The sequence below is a fragment of the Piliocolobus tephrosceles genome, chromosome 6 (genome assembly GCF_002776525.5).
Source record: "Piliocolobus tephrosceles isolate RC106 chromosome 6, ASM277652v3, whole genome shotgun sequence".
NCBI lineage: Eukaryota > Metazoa > Chordata > Mammalia > Primates > Cercopithecidae > Piliocolobus > Piliocolobus tephrosceles.
Window position 1 is genome coordinate 39,221,514 of NC_045439.1, and position 19,801 is coordinate 39,241,314.

Genomic DNA, 19,801 nt, shown 5'->3' on the forward strand with positions numbered 1-19,801 from the left:
TCCCATCTCTACTAAAAATACAAAACATTAGCCAGGCGTGGTGGCGGGCAGCTGTAGTCCCAGCTGCTCAGGAGACTGAGGCAGGAGAATGGCATGAACCCGGGAGGTGGAGCTTGCAGTGAGCTGAGATTGCACCACTGCACTCCAACCTGGGCGACAGAGCGAGACTCTGTCTCAAAAAAAAGAAAAAAAAAATTTAAATAAGTATTTAACCAATTTTTAAAAATCAAGAACAGAGTAATTTTAATCATTTACATATTAAAAATTTAAAACATTATAATGATGTACTTCTGTGGCACATTTTTATAGTATGAACTATAGGCTATTCTGAAATAGAGGCAGAAATTAATGAGAGATGGAAATGATTTTCTTTTTCTTTGTCTGAGACTGCTCTGTTACACTGGCGTGACCAAAGCTCACTGCAGCCTCAACCTTCCAGGCTCATGCAATCCTCCCACCTCAGCCTCCTGAGTAGCTGGGACTACAGGTACACACAACCATGGCCAGCTAATTTTTAAATTTTTTGTAGAGACAGGGTCTCACTATGTCAGCTATGCCACTATGTGGCCCAGGCTAGTCTCAAACTCCTGGGCTCAAGCGATCCTCCCGCCTCAGCCTCCCAAAGTGCTGGGATTACAGGTGTGAGTCACCAGGGCCAGCCTCATAATGTCCTCTTAAAACATCCATCGAATTCTGATGGAAAGCCATCGTCAAACTCTAAGGTAGATCTTTATTCTTATAAAAAGACTTAGAAATATCATCATTGGAAACTACATAGTTTCAGAAAATCAATCTATCAACAAACACTAGTTCTAAACATTTATGGGCTAAAGTTTGGCATGGTAAGAAGACACCATACTGATATTTGGCACAAGCCTGAGGCAGAACCACAATGGCTACCCAACACTTCAAGATTCTAGAGAAATGTCCTGTAACTGTTACTCTGAAGAATCAAGGGTTTGAACATCATCCTCTAAAATAAATGTAAGAAGTCCATTCCTCTTTCCTTAAAATATGACTGACATAGACAAAATCTGTTTCTAGCTTTTGAGTTTTAAAGTGAGAAATCTGAAGTTTTCTGTGACCTTACATTCAAAAAGAATAAATGTAAATATAATGTTGAAATCTCTTGTTACCCAGAAAAGTCTCTTTGGCTTAGTTACAGAGATAAAAGAGATTCCTTATAACTTATTCTAGAATCTTTGGACAACTTCCCCTGTTCCTACTACATATCTGATAGTCAATATTTCTCAGTCTTTTTTTTCATGCCTTCCTTTTCCTCTTTTCCCCTAAACTCTTGGTTGTAGTCAAATCCAGTATAAGGCTAAGTTTATAGCCAAATCTGTTATGCTTAAAATCTTCAGGTGTGAGTAGGAGGGATGATCGCTAAAAAATGTAGGTAAAAGATAAGGCCAGAAAACATTACAGCGAAGGATTGAAAGGTCTAATTCAGAAACAGCAGTTCTGGTAGAACTATTTTTAAAAATTTTTTTTGGTTTGTTTTCTGAGAACTTTTTAAATCACCTTTTATTCATTAATTTAACATATATTATCTGGATTTAAAATAAATAAGACTCGGCTTCTGAACTCAAGAAGTTTACAAACTGAGAATATACAGTAGAAAGAATTATAACAGAGACAGTATAATGAAAGTATTATAAAGTAGGGGACACAGAAGAAAAACATATACATAAGTGTTAATGGATACACTTTCAAGTAAAGTATGAAAATGAAGTTTATCTCAGCACCAGGCAAAGTGCCTTACATGGGGCAGCCATAATAGCATTTATTAACCAATAAATGGATGAATTGTTATCCTTTTCCCCTATATCCCTATTTTTGTCATCCTGTATGTACTCCTTCCCTTCTCCGATAGCTTATTATACCTTCCTTAGTTCTGCTCTCCTTTCTCCATTCTACTGCCATCCTGGGAACTCTAAGAGCCATTTGTAGAAAATAATTATATCTACATACAGTCATGCACTGCATAACAACACTTCAGTCAACAACAAACCATATATATGATGGTGGTTGGAGGAATAGGCTATACCACATAGCCTAGGTGTATAGCAGGCTATATCATCTAGGTTTGTGTAAATACACTCAATGATGTTTGCATAGCAATGAAATCACCTAATGGCACATTTCTCAGAACATATTCCCTGTTGTTAAGTGATGCATGACTGAACTTTGTTCTATTTTGTATCATCTTAACTCTCAGAAACATGTCCCCTTAATAATCTTAATCTATAATGTAAGCTAAAGTTTTAATTTAGTCTAAATGAGGGATAGTTTCATTAATAAAAAATTTGGAGCATCCTATTTCTGCCCTAAGATCACATTTGGTATAATATATTCTATGATGTTACTTTTCCTGATTCCTTATAAAGTTATGCACCTTTCCTTCTCAAAAATCATGTTGATGCCCCAATTAATGTCATAGTATAGTATATAGTATAATACAAGTTGTGTTGCCTCGATAATAGGGTCATCTTAATATGTATACAGGGAACGTAGTACAATATGGGATTGGCTGAAGTTATACATAATTCCATTCTAAAGGCCAAAGAATTGGCCACATTCTATTTAAGATACTTATGCTGCAGGTACAACATAAAAACCCAACTACATGAAAAAGTAACTGGAAGACTTTATTAAGAGGCATGAAAAAGTGAGTTTTTCTTTGTGAAAGCTTGCATTTTGAGTGTTCTTTTAATACTATGCTCTTTCTACCATATTGTGTCTTACCTGGAACAAGCCCGGCTAGAGGCTGATTATCTTCGTCCCCTTCCCTGTAGGCCTGCCACCAGTTTGGATCCTCTTGACTGATCACATGAAGTATATCACCTTTTTGAAAAGACAGACCTAACTCTCGACACGGAACATAAGGGTCATCTGAAGGGTCATAGTCAAAATGAGCTTTTACATGGATCTAAAAGATAAAAAGGGCAAAAATAAAAACAATAAATGGCAATATAAAATGTTTCATATGAATATAATTTAAATGCTACAATTTTTTATTATTTTTTAATTTAAAAAAATTTAATAGAGACAGCATCTCAGTATGTTGTCCAGGATAATCTCAAATTTCTAGCCTCAAGTGATCCTCCTCTCTCAGCCTCCCAAAGTGGTAGGATTATAGGTGTGAGCCACTGCACTTGGCCACAATTTTTCATTAGTGCAAAGAAATTTAGTTGGAAGAAAGGTGTTAAGTAACGGTGTTTTGGGGCAGTATTTTCTCAGGCTGATCTGTTGTCTTCTCTGTTGACTTGCAAATATGTACAAGGATACAACACTGTTCGCAGCTACAAGCTGAGATACAAGGTGCCTCAAAAGCGTGAGAGGAGAGAAATATAATAGAATCCTGACCTGTGAAAACAATGACTCTGCAATAAGGTATGCAATTTCCAAATCACAGCTACTGGAAAAGGTACACTTTGCCTTACCACATCTCATCATCTAAGCAGGTGAATATGAGCTTCCCTGGGGCTGTCAGTCTCTTGACCACTCTGTCAGTCCAACTATGCCTTAAACTCTCTTGGTGTTTCCTTTAAAGGATATGTTCACGAAATAAGCACACTACAAAGGACTAAATATAACTAAATCCAGTTTATAATCAATTCTTTTTTGTATGCTATGTAGGCTTTGACATATTATTAACGGTATAAGTTATAATTTTTGCTAATAATGTGCTTTTGGAAATCAGAATAAATCAAAGAATTGTGCTATTCTACTTAGCATTAAGGGTGGGTAGTAACTCTCATGAACAATATAGTTTATATTATAAGCTATTTCGTATGCCATTTCTTCCAGTATGCCTCTGTAAGATATGACAGACTATTCTTACTTCTAAGAAGTTATAAAGGAATTAATATTCCCTTTAACTTCTCCATGTCTAATTTTTACCTAACTTGGGCAAGTTGTATGTGACACTTCCAAAATCTGTAAGAAACCTACTTCATCTAACGAGATCTCATACATATTTGTAATGAGCATTTCTGCCCACATATTTGCAGTGAGCATTTCTGTCACACATAGGTTAAATTCCAAGTTCAGGCTCAATGAACCAAGCAATAGATGAACAGCCTAAGAATTCAAGGTCCATTTCTATCCAAATGTTATTTGGCTCTGGCTTTCTTTTTTCTTTTTTTCTGAGATGGAGGCTTGCTCTGTTGCCCAGCCTGGAGTTCAGTGGCACAGTCTTGGCTCACTGCAACCTCCACCTCCTGGGTTCAAGCGATTCTCCTTTCTCAGCCTCCCAAGTAGCTGGGATTACAGGCACTCACCACCACGCTCAGCTAATTTTTGTATTTTTAGTAGAAACAGGATTTCGCCAGTTGGCCACACCAGTCTCGAACTCCTGACCTCAGGTGATCCACCTGCCTCGAACTCCCAAAGTGCTGGGATTACAGACGTGAGCCACCACACTCGGCCTTAGCTTTCTTTTTACTCTCACCATAATTGAGGTAATATGTAATAAAGATAATGCCAGCCTGTCCCAAAAGGGGCACTCTTTAAGCGCTTGAGACACTGACTAAAATGAGTAGTGTCGCTGAGAGACTATATGAAATTGGATAAAATGCTAAGTGATATAGATAGATAGATAGATAGATAGATAGATAGATAGATAGATAGACAGACAGACAGACAGACACAGATAGATAATGGCTTTTAAAAATTTTTGGCTTGTCATTAAAGAATATTTTCTAATTTCAAAGAAATATTTTATTAACTTCTGTAAATAGGAAATAAAGCTAAGTCCTAATATACAAACTGAAACTAAGGTTAAAAAATGATCTAGTTAAAAATATAAAGATAAAAAAGTTAAATAGCTACAAGTAAAACTTGAATGTTATTATGCCTTTTGGGGATAACTTTTGATATATTACACAGGTACAAAAAATACACATTATCCTAAGTGTATAGCATAGTGAATTTTCACAAACAAAACAGATCTGTGTAACTAGCATCCAAATCAACAACCAGAATATCACCAGCACCTCAGAGGCCCTACCTGGTCTCTTTCAGTCACTACCCATCCCATCCCCTCCAAGGATAAACATCATCCTGATTTCTAGAAACACTGATTAGTTTCCCCTGTATCTTAATTCATATAAATGGCATAGCATAGTACATAATCTTGCGCCAAATATAGTTAAGATACTACATCAAATTTGAAAGTGTTGTGCCACATCCTAAATGGAAAGTGCCCTAAAGAGCCTTGTTCTAGATGTGAAAAAATACTTTTTATTAAAATCTTGAAATCTTTGTCAGTCAGCACTAAAAATGAATTTTAGAAAGTTGTGTGGGATAGCAGTGAATCAAAACACAGTTAAGAGATTGAGCAAAAAAATTATAAAATTTATAACCTTGGCATGAGGAAAAATCTCATATGTAGTATTATCTAGAAATATATATGTTTTTAAATCTGTGCTTGAGCACCATCCTATAAATTAATAACTTCTAGAATCTGTTTGTTACTTTTTTGCCCCCCCAAAAAAACAAAAAAAAAAACTTAAGATTCTAAAAATGGAATTTTAGGCATCACCTGGGGTAGTGGAGAGATCAATTTTACCAGATTTTTCAAATTGGTAGATTTTTACCAGAGTTTTCAAGTACTTCAAATCAAAGTACTTGTCAATCTTGATTGATAATTTTATCAAATCACGTTCTGAAAGCATACCAAACATGTTGTTTTTCAAAGTGTTTTTGCTCAGATCACCTGCCTAGGATGTTTATTAAAATGCTGAATTCTCATGCCACACCTCAGACTCTCAGAATCTGAATTTTAATCAGGTTCCTTGGGTAATTATTAGGTATAGCAATCTTAGAGAACTACTACCCTGAGAGAAATTAAGAAGACCACTGAGGAGGGAATATCTACATTTATGACCATTGCCACAGGCCAACAATATCACCCAGAGATGCTTTTCCACGTACTCTTGCCTATGCAGTTCTCATCCCTTAACTATTCTGATTTAACTGGCTTGGAAAAGGGCCCCTCTTTGTGTAGGCTGGGAAGAGAACATGCTTTACTTACATGACAAGTTTATATAGTCCTATCTAAAATATACCCTAAAATTAAGAGAAAAAGCTCTTACTTTCCTAAAATTAAGAGGGAAAAGCTCTTAATTTTTCCTAAGGAAAATTTATTTCATATCAGAAAAATTAACGATTTGAATGAGTTAAAGTCTGGGTATTGCCTTAACAGATACTATACGACTTCTACCCATATATTCCACTGATTAATTCCTACCAGTTCTAGAAGTTTTCTCCACCAATCTTTCCTGTTAGTGGCAAAATTATTTTGTTTCTCATACAACAACAAAAAAAGCCACTTTAAAATGAAGGAGATAGGCTGACCCTCATAGGAAAGATCCAGGTTCTCATAATGCTGTAATAATATTACAACAGTATATCTGATCAAAACAGTATTTGGCTTCTGAACAAAACAAAATCTTTTGTTTACATTTCAAATTACAGAACTGTTTGGACACCATTATCTTCCAGCCCAACATTTTCTTTTTCCTTTTTTTAGTATCTATAAGCTGTTCACATTTGAAGTCCTAATGATGAAATGGGGATAGGGTACAGGGATAATGATTCATCAGTTCATTTACATTTTTTTTAGGGATCCAATGTTCCAAAATATTGTTTTTCAACCACTCAAGAAGGCTATTTGAATTACTTAATAATAAAATTTGTCCTACATTGTAATTTGGATAGTAAGTAGAGTAGTACATATATAAAATATTGGAGGGGGCATGTTCAATGTTTTTTAATTGATAAAGGTGTAAAATAAAATTAGCCGGTGGCAGAGTAGATGGTACTTGTACATGGTACAGGGTAGCTGTTATCCCAACTACTTGGGAGGCTGAGGCAGGAGAATCACTTGAACCCAGGAGGCGGAGGCTGCAGTGAGCCAAGATGGCACTCCTGCACTCCAGCCTGGACAACAGAGTGAAACTCTGTCTCCAAAAAAAAAAAAAAAAGAAAAGAAAAAGAAAAAAATCTTTTGGAGAGTACTGATCTAAAACTCAGGATCCTGTATTCCACTTGCTCAATGGACACTCCTTTGGAAAAGTACAAATTTGCCACAACCACCTGGACAGTGTACTTGGGAGACAACTTTGGGATTAGCTTAATGGACAAGTTAGTACTCAAGAAGGTAAGGCTATCACATTGGTGACACCCTCGAAATCAAAGAGAAAAAAAAGAAAAAAAAAAAAAAAGAAGTCTGTTTTTTCCCTTTTCTATTATGTCTAAGTAGTAGGTTGGCTGTTATACTTTTTATACTGCCTTTTTTGTTTTTTTTTTTTTTTTAACTGTTAAGTTCATGGATACAAGTGCAGGTTTGTTACACAGGCAAACTTGTGTCTTGGGGGTTTGTTGTACAGATTATTTCATCAACCAGGTATTAAGCCTAGAACAATGGCCTCCAACTCCATCTATGTCCCTGCAAAAGATATAATCTCATTTTTTAATGGCTGCATTAGTATTCTATGGCGTATATATGCCACACTTCTTTATCCAGTCTGTCACTTTAGGTTGGGCATTTAGGTTGATTTCACATCTCTGCTACCAAAGTATTTTTCTTTGTAATTTTTATTTCTGTATTTCTTACTATTGCAGATTTATCTTTAACTCTTAAAGTTCATTGTAGAAAACAGTGAAAGTGATTCAAAGAAAGCCTTAACAGCAGCAAGCAAGTTTTTAAGTATCTCCCCACAACACTAGAATTCCTACTTTCCCCCATCCACCAAGAAATATCTTTATTAATACATTTTATACCTATAATGGGAAAGCAATGTATGTGATAGCAGTGGTTCTCAACTTTTCTTTACAACAGTTACCTCTGTAGTGCCTGGCACAGAGTACATAATCATAATAGCTTATATGTATTAAACAACCAATAATCTGTTAATTTTCTGCTACATATTCTGTAACTAATAAGCAATGTGATCCACCGTCATTTAAATACACTCCTTGTTAGATTATGGCATTAGACTAAACGAAAAAATCCCATTCAGATAAAGGTCTATTATATCCTCCCTACATATTATTATAGAATAGAATAATCTAAAGTTTTACAAACTAGTCTGGGAAATCCAATCCTTCCTTTTTTAAAAAAAGGCTGAGAGAAGGAAACTGCACAGTTTGAATACTGTATCCATTTCCTAGGTCAAACATGCCGGTTACCCAGGAAGTGAAATACAAAGGTGCCAAGACTCTTGCCCTCTGCTACTGAAAGAGCAGCCTCTGATTGCTATGTGTGATACAAAAGAAATTTAAGAACTCAAGAGAGTACTTCTCCTGACACAGCTTATTATTGCTATACGTGACATCATAATTCAACAAGTGATTATATAGGAATTTCAGATAACACTTATTTTGTATATCTGTCTTAAACGCGCTTCTAACATCACAAAACATAAATCAGAAAGATATCTGCTGCTGCTCTCAACAGATGCTGACCTCTACCATAATGATACTCAATAAATTGGTTCTAATTTCTTTAGATCATTAATTCCATAGATAATTATTCTGCATATGTCAACCAAGATTATGATTTCCTATTACTGTTTCCTTTCTGGACAGCCTCAATGAGCTTTAATAACAGCAGTTCATTTTAAGCCAGTTAGGTTTGACAAAACTTGGCAAGATACATTGCAATTGAGAGTTGTTCATAATAAAAAGAGAAAAGAAGGGGCTGGATGAGGTGGCTCATGCCTGTAATCCCAGCACTTTGGGAGGCCAACGTGGGCAGATCACCAGAGGTCAAGAGTTCAAGACCAGCCTGGCCAACATGGTGAAACTCTGTCTCTATTAAAAACACACACACACACACACACACAAAATTCAGCCAGGCATGGTGGCGGGTGCCTGGGGAGGCTGAGTCAGGAGAATGCTTGAACCCGGGAGGCAGGGTTGCAGTGAGCCGAGATGGCACCACTGTACTCCAGCCTGGGTGACAGAGCAAGACTCGGTCTCAAAAAAAGCAAAAAACAAAAGAGAAAAGAAGGAAAAGAAAAATACTAAATATCTGTCTATTCTGAAAAGATCCCTACTTTAAATATGAAAATAAGCTGGGTTCGGTGGCTCATGCCTGTAGTCCCAGCACTTTGGGAGGCCAAGGCGGGCAGATCACATGAGGTCAGGAGTTCAAAACCAGTTTGCCCAACATGGTGAAACCCCATCTCTACTAAAAATACAAAATCAACCAGGCACGGTAGTGCATGCCTGTTATCCAGCTGCTTGGGAGGCTGAGGCAGGAGAATTGCTTGAACCTGGGAGGTAGAGATTGCAGTGAGCCAAGATTGCGCCATTGCACTCCAGTCTGGGCAACAAGAACGAAACTCCATCTCAAAAAAATAAAAATAATAAAATAAAAATAAATAAATACAAAAACACCTTAAAATGCTGTATTTTTGGCTGGGTACGGTGGTTCACACCTGTACTCTAGCATTTTGGGGGGCCAAGGCAGGTAGACCACCTGAGGTCAGGAGTTTGAGACCAGTCTGGCCAACACAGTGAAACCCCATCTCCGCTAAAAATACAAAAATTAGCGGGATGTGGTGGCATGCACTTGTAGTCTCAGCTACTTGGGAGGCTGAGGCAGGAGAACTGCTTGAACCTGGGAGGCGGAGGCTGCAGTGAGCCCAGATAGTGCCACTGCTTGCCTCGGTGACAGAGTGAGACTCCAACTAAAAAGAAAAAAAAAGAAAAGAAAAAGAAAAAGCTGCATTTTAAAAGGGATAGACCTGGCATTTTGCTCTTTCTCCCACTTTCTTCCTTTTTAAGCTACTTCATTTTCCAGTTAAGTAGTTCCTGAGATTGTTCCCCATGAACCTATATTCCTTTGGTCTTCAGATTAAACCAGCCTTTTATTCTTAATCAATAATGAAAGGTGGGGGTTAAATAACCACTAAAGGATAAGTTATTTCATTCTTAGGTTGAAACAATCTGTCTAAATTAATTACTCTGATATTCTGTTTTGTATACAATGAGAATCAACAAGTTTCAATGTAACACTTCGATTAATTTTATCCATGAAAAAAATGGCTTTTCTTTTACAGAATTCCAAATTCTGCATGAATAGCAGGAAAAAAAAATGTTGAGAAAACACATCTTGGCTGGGCATTGTGGCTCACATCTGTAATCCCAACACTTTGGGAGGCTGAGGCAGGTGGACCGCTTGAGCTCAGGAGTTCGATACCAGCCTGGGCAACCCAGTGAAACCCATCTCTACCTAAAGTACAAAAAATTAGCTGGATGTGGTGGTACGCATCTGTGGTCCCGGCTACTAGGGAGGCTAAGGTAGGAGGACTGCTTGAGCCCAGGCAGTCAGGGCTGCAGTGAGTCATGATCACACCACTGCACTCCAGCCTGGGCAATAGAGCCAGATCCCACCTCAACAACAACAACAACAACAAAAAACAAACAAACAAAAAAACATGGCTTAACTTCCGACATTCATTCTAAAAGACAAAAGTCATTTGCTCAGGAGGGATGGATTATTGTAGATAAGTAAGTAGGAGCATATTCCAACCCTCCTCTGTTATGTTTCCTCAGTTTGCAGAGCTACTTTTGAAGTTCAGGGCATAACACAGAAGAGATACAGGGAACCACACAATGCACAGAGAATCAAGCTGTTTGAATTCAAAGACAAGCTATATTTCCTCATTTCTCTTCCTACAAAAAATTGCAAACATAAAGTAGGTTGCAGATACAATATCAACTTCAGTATGTTCTGTAAAAAATGAAGGGAAAACATGGAATGATAGCCAAACTATAAAGCATATCTGTGATGAAATATTAAGAGAAAAATGAAACTATGTTGTTTCTCAAACTGCTATGCTTTAAAGTTAAGAATAACAGATGCAATACATCAAGCTTCCACGTTAATTCAGCACTTCAAAGTCTATCATTTTTAAATAGCTTTATTGATATATAATTCACATAAAATTCACTCATGTACACAATTGGACGGTTTTAGTATATTCACAGATTTGTACCATCATCACCACAAACAATTTTAGAACATTTTTATCCTCTCAAAAAGAAACTTGGAGCTGATTAGCAATCACCAGTCTGTCATAACTCCTTATCTCCACATCTAAGGAATTACTAATCTGCTTTCTCTCCTACAGATTTACCTATTCTGGACATTTTATATAAATTAACCAATAAATGACCTTTTGTGACTGGCTTCTTTCACGCAGCATAATTTCTTCAAGGTTCATCCATGTTGTAGCATATATTAGTATTTTAGTCTTCTAAAATTATCAAATAATATCCCATCATACATACATATTTTGTCTTTCATTCATCACCTGACAGACATTTGGGTTGTTACTACTTTCTAGCTACTATGAATGTTGCTGCTGTGAACATTCATGTAGACGTTCTTATGTGAATGTATGTTTTCAGTCCTCTTGAATATATACTTTGGAATGCAATTGCTTCACCGTATGGTAATGGAGCCTAACTTTTAATAGATCTAGCTGAGTAAATGTCTAATAGAACAATATACTCTAAAATAAGGGTTGCACATACTTTTTAAAAGCACTTGCCCCACCCCATACTAAGTGTAAGTTAAGTTAACCCACCTGTAACTACCAAAAAAAAAAAAAATTCAGAAACTGAAATTATTTTCTACTTTTTATTTTAAAAAGGTACAGAGTTGGCTGGATGTGATGGCTCACACCTGTAATCCCAGCACTTTGGGAGGCCAAGGCAGGCAGATCACATGAAGCCAGGAGTTCAAGACCAGCCTGGCCAACATAGCAAAACCCTGTCGCTACTAAAAATACAAAAATTAGCTGGGCGTGGTGGCATGTGCCTGGAATCCCAGCTACTCAAGAGGCTGAGGTGGGAGAATCATTTGAACCTGGAAGGCATAGGTTGCAGTGAGCCAAGATCACACCACTTCATTCCAACCTGGGCAACAGATAGAGACTCCATCTCCCACCTTCCAAAAAAAAAAAAGGTGAAGAGTTTACTAATTTAAAACATTGATAGTTCATATTTATTTAAATAAAAATGATTGAATTTATCTGTATTTGAGTACAGGAAACACTTACTGACATTTCTGTAACAGTAAACAGTAACAGAAGCAAACAGCAGCCACAGAACACATAAATAATGAACATTTAAAAATCACTTACTACTGTTTCCTTGGCAGGAGGCGGCTTGATCTGTTGACTGGGAATCAGAACAAAAGTCAAAGTACCATGCATATCAGACTGTAATAGAAAGATCAGATTTTTAAAATTTGTATTTATGAAAATCATTCCATGATTTTATGATCTATATTCCCTAAACTGGACTATTTCAGAACCCCTCCACAGACTTAAATGACCAGAGGCACTTTGCTCTACCAAAGCAATGAATGGGGCTGGGTGAAAATAAGTGTGTGAAGATGTTTCTAGATTTTACAGCAGAATCAGCAGATAGCAGAGATTCCACTATAATAACAGAAGCTGAATAACTAGGACCATAAATCTGGTCTGTGGGTATGTACAAAGTGATCATAAATTGCCCTCAAAAGATGTCCAGAAATGATTTTGTGATTATACTAGCACTATCCAATAGAACCTTCTCCAATGAAGGAAATGTGCTATTTCTGTATCTTAATAATGGTAGCCATTAGCTACATACTCCTTCTCAGCACTTGAAATGCAGCTAATGTGAATAAGGAACTGTATTTTAAATTTTACTTAATTTAAACAGAAATAGCTATATGCAGCTAGTGATTATTATACCGGACACTGCAGATCTATAGCACTGTTATTATCTAATATTATTAGGAAAACAACAATCAATTACAGATAATAAAATAAAAGAACACAAAAAATCATGAGGACACAGACTTTGTTTTGTTACTGTTTCCCAAGTGGCTAGTGCATATTAGGCACTCAATAAATATGTACTGAGTGAATTAATGAGTTATATTACTGATTCCAGAAAAATAAAATATATGTGATAGCGATGCATCAGAAAGTAGAAAAATATCAGTGGTACCACCCAAAAATAAAACTGCTAACAAATACTGTGGAACAGTTATATCATGGAAAAATCAGGCTAGAAATCATCCAGTGCTCATAACAGTTACTTAAAAACTATTTTATTCTAAAGTCTAATAAGAGCTTTCTAAAAGCTATCAATCATTCTTCTAGGGGTGTCAACTTACCAGCAAGTCAAAAACCTCATTGACATCTTTCCCCCGAATTTCAATGCCATTAATCTCTAGAACTTCATCTCCTTCATGCAACAGACCACTTTTCTCTGCAGCACCCCCTTTTACTATCCGGCTAATGATGACAGAGTCCATTTCATTACGAACTGTAGCACCCTAAAAAAATATATATATACATATATATATCTCTCTCTCTAATTTAAAAACAAAAAATATGATTTTTGTTAAGTATTTCTTTATTTTTAAATTCTATTTTTTTCTATTCAACAATACTAACTTTCAGTTATCTTAAGAAAAAATTTATTTACACAACTAGAGTAATCATAATTAGATTTAAAAGTTGACCATTTCCCCTACATTTTCCACTTCAGAAATACTCTATTCATCAGAATTCTGAAATTAACCAGACTTCTGAAGCACACAACAGCAGAAAAATGCACTTGCTTAAAAACAGTATGTGGGACACTTACCAATGGAATATCACGAGCCTTTTCTATACGAACTATTTTTACAGTTTCTCCTCCATACTGGCCAATACTTTCATAAACTCTCTCATCTGTAATGGGCTCTAGCTGCATTTCCTGCTCAGCAACCTTATCGTGGGCCAGTAAAAGTGCCTGTTTCAAAGAAATCCATGGTATTTTAAGTAACAGCATAATTTAGTTCTGCACAGTGATTTTTAACCTCACTATGTACATAGTATTCTGACCATTAAATCTTTAAAAGTGCTATAATTAATTAGAGCTAATAATAAATAAAGATGTGTTAAGTATACTAAGGGCATACTCTGGAATGGGTTATGAAAGTCTAAAATGCTTATTAAACTTCATAAAATGACATCAATGTAAAGGCCTAAACACCCTAGATAATTAAAACTTACAGAAAATATAACCAAAGGGGAAAGAATTTTTGCCTAATTTTTAAAGAAAAAGTTGTTTCAAAAATAATTTGGTTCATTTTAAATCTGAAAATATATAATACAACAATATCTACTATGTTATACATGGGGTTGTAAACATCAAAATAGGCTAGAGAATGTTTGACATCTCTTCCAGCCCTGGAATCTTTGATTTAAAAAAATAAAAGAAGAACACTAGAAAAACCACATATATAATATTCTGTCCATTTTCTACCTGAATATGTGGAGTATTCAGCAAAGCAGTTAGTTCTTGTCCTTCCTTATGATGGACTGGCTTCAAAACAGTTTGTACCTAACAAACAAAAATAAAGATTATTCTTCCTAGATTATAGGAAGTACCAGTAGCACCTGTATGCAGGGTCATATTTTTTTAAGTACAAATTAAAATAATAAAAAATACTTGTAAGAAATAAAATCACCAAAAAGAATTATGAGAGTTTTCAATCTTGCTATTATGGATAACAACAGTACTTATTAAAAAAAAAAAAACACTAAGATTTTGGTACTTATGCCTATAGACAAAATACTTCCATCTTGAAAGTTTCTCCCAACATACCATAAAATTCATTAATAATAATTACATAAGAAAAGAAAAACTGTCCTAACAGTAGTTTTTAAATCATTTATGTGACTATTTAAAATCAGAGATGATAACTTAAGAGTTATAGTCAAGGCTGGGTGCAGTGGCTCACACCTGTAATCCCAGCACTTTGGGAGGCTGAGGCAAGTGGGATTGCTTGAGTCCAGGAGTTTGAGACCAGCCTGGGCAACATAGTGAGACTCTGTCTCTATTTTATAAATTTTTTAATATAATTTTTTAAAAAAAGAGTGACAGTCTAACAAGATGAATTTATATGAGTGCAATGGAACAATCACCATAACATAATGGATTACATTAAATTTCCCACAGTTGAGAAATCTTTGCCTTCCTAGGATAAACTCCCCTTGCTTATAAATTTTTTTAGCCTGTTTCCTTATCTGTAGAAGGGCACCTACTATTTATGGTGCTTCAAAGACTGATTAAGAAAATCTTAAAACAGGCCAGATGCAATGGCTCACACCAGTAATCCCAGCACTTTGGGAGGCCAAAGCAGGCAGATCACTTGCAGTCAGGAGTTCAAGACCAGCATGGCCAACAGGGCAAAATACTGTCTCTACTAAAAATACAAAAATCAGCCATCTGTGGTGGTGTGTGCCTGTAATTCCAGCTACTCAAGAGGCTGAGGCATGAGAATGACTTGAACCCAGGAGGTAGAGGTTGCAGTGAGCCAAGATGGTGCCACTGCACTCCAGCCCGGATGATGGAATGAGACTGTCCAAAAAAAAAAAAAAAAAAAGAGTAACTTATAATTAATACAGGAACCCAGTAATTCTATACCTTTTATGGCTATTTTAAATCATTTTATCAGTAATTTCCCTATGAAACCCAAGAGATAATAATTTGGGGATTAATTAACTTTACCACAGCAAGTGGATCAAAGCAATGACAGTACCAAAACCAGTCTGTCCTCAGGTTTTGGTACTTAGAAAATTGTATTTCTAATTGTAGAGTTCTATATGTATAAATGGGATGGCAGAGCAAATATTATCTTTTCCAAGAACTCAAGTAAAATCTTACAATGGACAAGGCTTTAAGTCTTTAAGACCCAGGATTTAAGACTGTGGGTAACTAAAAGTTGTTTTTAAAAGAGGGTATTTTCCCTTTTAAAGTTTATCAAGTCTACATTAATTTTAAATGAAATTTGTAGTCTTGATCATACACTTTTTGACAGCTGAAGAAACTCTGAGGATGGGAAGATAATTCTGGATTAAAAATGTACCAAGGGTGTACACTTTTACACTGAGTCAGCTCAATAATAATTTTCTGTATCAGAGATTCTTTCCGTATTCCCACTTCTAAGTCAATTCCTAAACATCTCTGAGATCCTCCCTTCTAAAGAAATTTAGAATTCCCGTGTTTACCCACTGCCCTACTAACCTATATGTTGCTTATTCTAGTGTCAACACATACCATCAGCTACTTCTACAACGGCGTTAAGGAATTAAAAAGCTATTCTTTTATTCTATTGCTCCTTTCCATTGGCCTATAAAAATGCTCTCATCTCTTATCTTTAAAAATACCCTTTCCTGACCTTGTACACTTCTTTAGCTATACTACTTTTCCTTGTTTCCTTCAGAGGCAAGATCCTTTTGCATTATAAAACTAATTTATTTAATTATAAAAATGATTTTAAATGTGAAAAATCAGAAAATTGATAAGCAAAACGAAGGAAGTAAAAGGATGGATTTTTATTATACTTAGGGATAATCACTTTTGTATATATCCTTCCTGCATTTTTCTACTTGTTTTTACCAAAATATTTACCTTGATATATGTATCTGACAAAGAACTTGTAGCCAGAATATATTAAGAACTCTTACAACTCAAGACGATTAAAATGGAAAAGAGATTTGACTGGATAGTTCACAAAAGATAGAGAAATAACCAATACACATATAGAATAATGCTAAATATCATTAGTCACTATGTAAATGCAAATCAAAACAAGATACCATTACCTACCTACTAGAATCATAAACAGGAAACAACCTACACATTCATCAAAAGGTGAGTGGTCAAATTGTGGGATATTCAAAGAACGAAATGATACTCAGCAATTTACAAACTACTGATATAAGAACAACATGGATGAATCTCAAAAACATTATACTAAGCAAAAGAAGTCTGACAGAAAAGACTACCTATTGTCTTATTACATTTATATGAAATGCCCACGAATGACAAATTTATAAAACAGAAAGCAAATCCGTGGATATTCATAGGGCCTGAGGATTGAAAGAGGTGATTATTGCCTGCAAAGGGCCATGGGAGAGAAGCTCTATGGAATGATGGATGCTTCTATTAACTTGATGGCAGTTGTACATTTTACAGATGTACATATATGTCAAAATACACTGAACTATACAATAAAACACACTCATTTTAAGTGCATGTAAATTATATCTCAATAAAATCAGTTACTCCAAAAATGCACCCATAACATCTAAACTTTGAGAAAATTTCTATGTATATATCCCTTCTTTATGCTTCACATTTATTTTTACCAAAATGAGATCATGCCACTCATAGTTTTTATAATAGTATTTTTTTTTTTTGAGACGGAGTTTCGCTCTTGTCGCCCAAGCTGGAGCACAATGGCATGATCTTGGCTCACTGCAACCTCCGCCTCCCGGGTTCAAGAGATTCTCCTGCCTCAGACTCCCGAGCAGCTAGGATTACAGGCGCCCACCACCACACCCAGCTAGTTTTTTTTATTTTTAGTAGAGACGGGGTTTCACCATATGAAACTGGTCTCAAACCCCTGACCTCAGGTGGTCTGCCCACCTCGGCCTCCCAAAGTGCTGGGATTATAGGTGTGAGTCACTGCGCCTGGCCCCTGTAACAGTATTTTATAACTATTTTGACTTGATACTAATAAATTACTAAATATTTTGTTTTTCTATGTCACTAAATATTCTTTAATTCTAAAACAGAAATAGGACCATTCTAGTTCTGAGTGGCTCTCTGTCACTTACAAGATTAAGTCTAAGCTCCTTAGTATTAAATCTAAGGACCATCAACACCTGATTCTTTCGTCTTTTCCAGTCCTATCTCCTGGCATTCTTTATGCCTTAACCTTTCTGATTCAGCATTAAACTGCTTGTTCCCTACACAAACCATGCTGTCTCCCCACGACGACTGTGATTATACTAGCTGTCCCAGCTACCCGAATTGCCTTATTCTACTTGCCTAGATAACATGTACTCATAAGACTGAACACATTTGATTTAAAATTATCAATAGGGCTGTTTCCCCACTAGACTGAGCTCAATGAAGATAGAATTGTATCTTATTCAGCTTCATATCTGGCTATTGGCAGAATGTCTGACCAATAGCACTGAAATATTTATGAATTCAATGAAAGGAAGAGAGGGTAGGAAGTCATCCTTGATGTCTCCTTTACCTTTATTACCCACATAGAGACACTGCGTCCTATTAATTTTCTATTTAAATATTTCTATAATCCATGCGCAATTGCTATTCAAAATCTTACATCTGGGCAATTACAATAGCCTCTACATTACTCTATGTTTCCATTGACTTTCCACAATGTTATCAAAGTAATACTTTAAATTAGAAGCCTGTTTATATAGATCTGTTTAAAATTCTTCAGTAGATTCATAATCATGTATAGAATAAATTTCTTGCTTTAAATTTTTTATGAAAATTACCTATTTTTTATCTAACACCCAGAGATAGCCTTTTTTTTTTTTTGAGACGGAGTCTCGCTCTGTCGCGGCCCCAGGCTGAAGCGCAGTGGCCGGATCTCAGCTCACTGCAAGCTCCGCCTCCCGGGTTTACGCCATTCTCCTGCCTCAGCCTCCCGAGCAGCTGGGACTACAGGCGCCCGCCACCTCGCCCGGCTAGGTTTTTGTATTTTTTTTAGTAGAGACGGGGTTTCACCGTGTTAGCCAGGATGGTCTCAATCTCTTGACCCCGTGATCCGCCCGTCTCGGCCTCCCAAAGTGCTGGGGTTACAGGCTTGAGCCACCGCGCCCAACCGAGATAGCCTTTTTAATAGTTTATTAATTCTTCCAATACCTTGAGATATGTGTGTGCATTTGTATAAATTAATTCATATTTTCCCTGTTCCTATACAATTTCATAATTCATTACTTCTTCCTGTTTTATTGCACTGGTTGGGACTGTCAAAAAATGTTGAATATTAGTGGTGGGTATCTGGAGTTTCTTTATCTTATTTAAGACTTAAATGGCAATGTGTGGGTGTTTCACCATTAGGGAAGATGCTATTGATTTCTGGTATTATTCTTTTTCTTTTTTTCCCCAAAGTGCTTTGTTACACATCTGGTATTATTTTTGACTATTATCAAGTTGAAACAATGTGCCTGTCTTTCTAAGAATTTTTATCAACAAAGAAAAAGTACTGAATTTTTTTCAGATGCCTCTCTGCATTAAAGTGATCATAGGGGGCCAGGTGCTGTGGCTCACACCTGTAATCCCAGTACTCTGGGAGGCTGAGATGGAAGGATTGTTTGAGCCCAGGAGTTTGAGACCAGCCTGGGCAACACAATGAGACCTTGTCTCTGCAAAAAAAAAAAAAAAAAAAAAAAAAAGGAAATTAGCCAGGCGTGGAGGTGCACATCTGTAGTCCCAGCTACTCGGGAGGCTGAGGTGGGAGGACTGCTTGAGCCCAGGAAGTTGAGGTTGCAGTGAGCCGTGAGCCATAATCATGCCACTGCACAGCAGCCTGGGTGACAGAGTGAGACTCTGTCTCAAAACAAATATCATATGGTTTTCTCCTTTCACCTATTCATATAAGTTAATTATTTTAAAATATTCAAAATATTTACCAAAGTAATCCATCATAAGATAAATTTAAATTTAATGGCCTTCAGGATCTAGACACCATCTCTTTTTTTTTTTTTTTGAGACAGAGTCTCGCTCTGTTGCCCAGGCTGGAGTGCAGTGGCACAATCTCGGCTCACTGCAAGCTCCGCCTCCCCGGGTTCATGCCATTTTCCTGCCTCAGCCTCCCGAGTACGACCATGCCTGGCTAATTTTTTTATATTTCTAACAGAGATGGGGTTTCACCGTGTTAGCCAGGATGGTCTCGATCTCCTGA

At 36.4% G+C, this 19,801-nt stretch overlaps 1 protein-coding gene across 3 annotated transcripts in view; it reads right to left on the reverse strand.

Annotated features, from left to right (window-relative positions):
* MPP5 (membrane palmitoylated protein 5) overlaps positions 1 to 19,801 on the reverse strand; it is a 95,592-nt gene that overhangs the window by 16,269 nt on the left and 59,522 nt on the right. For all 3 annotated transcript variants that reach the window (XM_026456012.1, XM_026456011.1, XM_026456006.1), the window contains exons 5-9: positions 14,332 to 14,409; positions 13,669 to 13,815; positions 13,193 to 13,354; positions 12,168 to 12,245; positions 2,749 to 2,932 (exon numbers count right to left, since the gene is read on the reverse strand). In XM_026456012.1, the coding sequence (XP_026311797.1) occupies positions 2,749 to 2,932; positions 12,168 to 12,245; positions 13,193 to 13,354; positions 13,669 to 13,815; positions 14,332 to 14,409 (649 nt within the window). The remainder of the gene's footprint in view (positions 1 to 2,748; positions 2,933 to 12,167; positions 12,246 to 13,192; positions 13,355 to 13,668; positions 13,816 to 14,331; positions 14,410 to 19,801) is intronic.